At 42.6% G+C, this 6,000-nt stretch overlaps 1 protein-coding gene across 1 annotated transcript in view; it reads right to left on the minus strand.

Moving 5' to 3' along the window:
* Positions 1 to 3,317, minus strand: part of ptpn9a (protein tyrosine phosphatase non-receptor type 9a) — a 28,699-nt gene extending 25,382 nt beyond the window's left edge. Inside the window, exon 1 of the mRNA XM_080475117.1 lies at positions 2,710 to 3,317. Within this exon, the coding sequence (XP_080331243.1) occupies positions 2,710 to 2,742 (33 nt within the window). The 5' untranslated portion in view covers positions 2,743 to 3,317. The remainder of the gene's footprint in view (positions 1 to 2,709) is intronic.
* Between the last annotated feature and the right edge of the window lie 2,683 nt (positions 3,318 to 6,000).

Genomic DNA, 6,000 nt, shown 5'->3' on the forward strand with positions numbered 1-6,000 from the left:
TTTACAAATGTAGGACTGCTGTTGCCAAGTGCTTTCGTCTCATTCCACTGAATCCCATTTGGCACAAGTCAATACCAAAACAGGAAGTCAATAACGTCACTATCTCCCCATTTACTACTTTCTCTCACTCTGCTGCTTCCTGGGAACACACACACACACACACACACACACACACACACACACACACACACACACACACACACACACACACACACACACACACACACACACACACACACACACACACACACACACACACACACACACACTTTCTCGAAAGCACATGATAGACACATGCACTCTGTAACTCATAAACTCCCCCTTCACCCCCCCCCCCCCCCCCCCCACCCCCCAGTGGAGTGGAAATGCTTTTAACAGCTGCCTTTAGAATGAAGTTCCACTACACCAATGCATGCTCCCAGGAGAGCTACCCCACTACACACACACACACACACACACACACACACACACACACACAGCCCCCCCCGTAGATGTAATGAGGGCGTCCGGTACCCGAGCAGGGGCCCTGGCTCACACAGGAAATGGAGTAGGCAGATAAGGAGCTCTCTGCTGTCCAGATGATGAGAGGAGTCAGCAGGAAGAGGAGAGCACACGGGGCACGACCAGCGCCGAGAAGACGGAGTCATGAAACAGCCAGCTCATGCAAGCCAATAAGTTCTTCCAGCTCGTGTTTGATATCATATGGTTGCTTACTGCTGATGCAGAATGAGATTTTAACTGGTAGACTAACAGTTGCTGTGCCCAGTTTATCGAGTAAACATGGCTAAATCTAAAGCAAGCCAGTACTACTTTACCAAGAGTGAAGAAACTCCCACGTTAATGAATGTTTGTACACAGTTTTAGTGCTTTTTATTTGCACTGTATTACACTGAAAAGTGTAGAGGTGGAGTAATACTAGAGTGCCACGAATGATCCAGGGAAAATTCTTGAGAAAATTATCTGATTTTAGATGACTTCATCAAGGTGCTTCCTTTTTCATGTGTTTTTCTGATGAAACGTTTCTGATAAATAGGCTGAACATCTTCAAAACCTCTCACAACTTGCTTTTGTGATACAATATCTAACATGTCCTGGATGACTGAGATTCTTCACAGCCTTGAGAAACGTTTCATTACTATAAAGAAGAAACAGTGACACGGTTCCCAAACATCCCTAGAGCACACATCTATATTAATGTGACTGATCCACCTTTGGCTATAACTGTGTGTAACAACAGCACAAACTGCAGCCATATAAATTGCATGTCATCGCCTTTTCATCACAAAATGCCTTATTGGAGGCCTTCAGTTGGCTTTAGCAAAATGCTACTTCAACTCAGCACATGTTTAGCAAGACTGCAACTGCATTGGAACTCTACATTCACTTTCTCAAATTATAGTCAAGAAAATGTCAAGATGAAGAATACTTTTTACTACAATTATCTTACTACCAGTACTGATTCTTGCGAGCACTTTCCCCACTACTTGGTGAGAAGCTCTGCATTATCTGGACTATGATAATCAACCTGTACTTTCACTTATATGTGAAATTGTGTCATTTAGAACATACCGGACCTTTAAAAGCTCATTTATCAGCTTACCTTTAAAATGTAAAACTACTAAAAAACATAATTTTAAGGCTGTATTGGCTAATGTCAATAACATCCTGTTCACATAATGCTTCCATGGGCAGAACCAAGTAAAGAAAACCACTATTGATTCCTTCAAGGCCATGGTGAACCTTTGGTTTGGTTTGTGTGACCATCGGCCTATAACTGTCAAGCAAACAATGTTCAGGGCTGAAAAGCTGAAACAGGACAGCAGAAGGATGTCATCTTAAAAATGGATCTGTTTGAAAAATAATTGTTAACTGGATATCTGTAAATAATTGATCAACTAGTTCCTCCTGCTCTAATAATCACATATTATTTGCTGGTAGAAACGTTCCATTCTCTTAACTCTGGGCTCATGGGGTTCAAAATTAGTTTACCACATTCATCTAGAAATTATGTATTATTAAATTAATAGAGCTGAACAAGTTTCGGAAAAACACACCCAAAAAGTTTTAGTTTTTAGTATTGTGTTAAACCAAAACCTTTTTCCTACTGGGGTGTTTTTAAAGACAGGGTAACTTGTTATAGCTATATTTACACGAACACACACTCCGCTGTGTAATAATAAAAGGGGGTTATTTTAAATGTTTTTATGACAAGAAGGTGAATGCATCTGCACTGTGATGGGGTTTACAGCCTCCATTCTGAGTGAAGGCACAGCCAAGTTTGTACTGTAAACAGTGTATTTCTGAATGACCCAAATGAGGAATCTGGCAGCCACACACGCACTTTTTTTTTTCTTTTTCTTTCCCGGTAACGCCACAGTGAGTCTGGAGCTCCGCGACACCGAATGACCGCTTCACATCGTGATGAAGCCGAGCTCGCTCGGCCTGTGTGTCGCAACACGTCAGCTCAGGAGGAACCGACAGCGATGCAAGCGGAGCAATAATGCGCCAGAAATCGATACAATATTTCCGCTCTGCGTTTTCGGGGCCGTTTCGCAACAAAAATCCACCATTACGCACGGGGCTCACGCACGCAGCTCGCCGCGGTGCGCACACGCAGCGCACAGCGGCCAGAATACCTCCAGGTAGAGCCGCTAACCGAGGCACGTTGGCCGAGACACACACACACACAAAAAGAGTCCGAAGGCCTACCTGTTCTTCCTCCGCCGATAACGTAGCTGCCATGATTCCCGACAAATCTCCGATCACCTTTTGCCGAGACGCGTCCTTTTCATGAAGTGAGGAGATGACGGAGATGCCTGTGTGTGTGCGTGTGTGTGTGTGTATATATACGAGTGTGTGTCCCTCGTGTAAAAACGGGGCTTTAGGGGTTGTCCCTCTGGCTCAAAGTTGAAGGCATCTGAAAAAGCTGCAGATTGAGCTTTTTCTTTTCTCTTGCTGCTTTTGGATAAAAAAAAAAGAGAAAGAAAAGCCAATTAGCACAAAAAAATAATAATCTGCCGTCCAAAGGAGACGGATCAGCCGCTGATCTTGTGTCAGGTTTCACCGAAGAGAAGAAAAATAAGAACGGGGAAAGGGGGAGAAAAAAAAAGGAGGACAACACTCGAGAAGCCAGACGAGGTTTTTTTTTTTTTCTTTCTCAGAGCATGATCTGAAGCTCATCCACCCAACCTGGCACAGATCGGAGGGCTGCAGCTGCCCGCTGACTCCTCCATGCCATGAATCGCAAGTTTTTAGCTCTGAACGTCGCCTTTATGCAGTGTGAGAGAGTGACACACACACACACACACACGCTGAACAATGAGAGAGACTGTGGGCTTTTTCTTTCTGCATGTTGCTGTACCCCCTGGTGGCTGAAACCAGAAAATGACAAAAGCTCGCTGACCTCCGCCTTCATTCATAAAAAAATGGGAAGCCAAACAAGAAAATCAACATTTTGATTGTCGGGAGCACTCTGACACACAATAAGACTTTATGATTTCTATAGAAGAAGCTAGTATTTTACGTTTTACTACATATAAATCAGTGTTTTTGGTATTTTCATAAAACTTAATAGTTGATGTTATATGTTTGTGGGGAGTATCACATTACAAACACTTGTATTGCAGTAATTAAGTATTATTATAAGTTACTTGGACAGGTAGGCAGTATATCATTCCCAAATGTAGAGAGAAAGCCACATTAAAACATTAACAGGCAATTTCAGAGCCAAAAATGAGCCTCAAATGTTGCCCTGTGGGCGAAAGCCAAGATTCTTCCCTATGCGAACTAACCACTGTACCATGTGCTACTTGTGTCTTTTAAAGTATTGTTTCCAAATATGTAATTTTGCTCATACTGTACACTTTAAGTAATGTAACTGTTATACATTGGGTGGCAGTGTTGAGTCACCTCGCGGTTCTTCATTTTGGTTGATATTTGGAGGGGTCCAGATTGCGAGGGAGATGTGCAAAACTTTCCTGACATCGGGGCTCAAACCTGGGACCCTAAACCGATGGCGCAACGTGTTTCAGGTCCTCTGAAAATAAGGCCCCGTTTACGATCCAATTACAAGTGGCAAGACTTAACGACTAAAGTGTGAACTGGCACTAAAGTGCTTTCAGTCAAACTGCTTCCCAAGATGGTCAGGGAAGCATCTGACCACATCATCTTTGTAGTGTAAACAGCATGCGTCACAGACGCATCCAGGGACGATGGCAACGCAGGAAAATACATCAAATGTGTCTGCAGTCGTTGAAACTTTCCAAATTTTCAAAGAAACTAGGGAAAACAACGTCGAGGTAGTAAAATAATCCGATCTCAAGTGGTTAGCCTGAAATGCATGATACAGACAAGCGTAAACAGCCTCAGGGCTCCCCACAAGTGATCGGATCATCCGAAACACATGTTAATGCCAGGTCTGTCTGAATGTACCCTGAGTGTCACCCACTAAACTGGGTGATGCATTGAAGGACTCCCTGCACCACCTTGTGGTCCAAACTTGTACTGCAAAAGATAAATGCTGAGGGAGCAAATTGTAAACATCCTGACTTGGGTTCACACAATTGTCTTGTGGGTGATGTGGTGACTTTCTAATTGTTTTTGGTTAATATTGATTAGAATTGAACAAGAATAATACAAAATATATTTAAGCTATATCATCAACTGTGAGGCGAGAGCATTAACCACTGCGCCACCATGCGGCCATTTATTTATTTATTCAGTATTTTTATTTTTTTACAAATTTATAGTTTGTCCAAAAAATGTGCTTCAAACAATGCTATTTCATACTAGTAAACTGAATTGAATGCATGTAACTGACATTGTGTTGGTGTGGTGTGGCTTTTGTTGGTGTGTTGTGTTGTTGGCCCTTCTGGGCCACCGTAGATCAGTCTACATCTTGCTTCTGGAGTCAACATGTAAGGATAGCCACACTTCTACACTGTGTAGGGGAAAACCCATGCACACAAGGAGAAAATGCAAACTCTGAAGAGAAAGGCCCACACGCCCAACTTTGGATATTCTTGTTGTGGAGCAACCGTGTTAACCACTACTCCATAGTGCAGAAATATCTATGTATACTACTACATACTAAAGATACTATTGTGACAAAATGTTGTGCTATTACCCACCATGATAGTTTTAAAAACATCTGACAGTTTTGCAAACAGATAAAAAGTTTCCAAGACTGTTGTCTCTTCTTTGTGGCCATAGATCATGTTTAAATATACAGCTGATACACAACTTGGCATTGCCTCTGAGTTTATATGGGACACACACGCTCCAGACTCTTAGTGTACGTCACTAATGCATGAAATAAAGTGAGAGGAAATAACTAATAATAGAAGCAGGGCCTTCCGTAATAGTTGGTCGCAATAATGCAATAATGATAATGCAGTTTAATTAGTCAATCTCTCTACCCAAGCAACCCTCCCAGGCTACAGTATAATCCAGTACAATTTACAGGAATGGCATGACCTCACAGGGAAGACAAAGCACCCGACAGTATGATGGAGTCATTGTAACTGGAGCCGCAGACACACTGCAGGTCTCACCAGGAATATTAGAGGCTCCTGATTCATTTCAGCAGAGACGTTAGTTCCAAGTGCAGCCAGGAGACTGCACTTCCTGCAGGACTATTGATGACCCTCACTTCAAACCTCCATGCATCTCAATGAGACCGTAATAGTTAGACGGTGCAAAGTAGAGCCAAGGGCTGGAGATAATTCACCGTGCAGTGTTAACCTTGTGATGGGAGATGTATGAGCTGTCGCAAGTTAAAAAATAAATAAAAAAAGGAAAACCCAGCAGACTATTTGTTCAATGTTTATTGTGGAAAGGTCAGCATATATAGGTACACATTTAAATGTGCTCGTTCTCCACAACAAACAAGGTCCCATAATAGGTCCAACTGTAAATAATGAGGCGTGAGAAAGTCTGGCTTGAAAACCAGGGGGAAAAGGGAGTGGACAACAATAGACTTCCTGTCAAACCTGCTGACAT

Source organism: Lipophrys pholis, assembly GCF_963383615.2.
Source record: "Lipophrys pholis genome assembly, chromosome: 11".
In the NCBI taxonomy this organism is placed as follows: Eukaryota; Metazoa; Chordata; class Actinopteri; order Blenniiformes; family Blenniidae; genus Lipophrys; species Lipophrys pholis.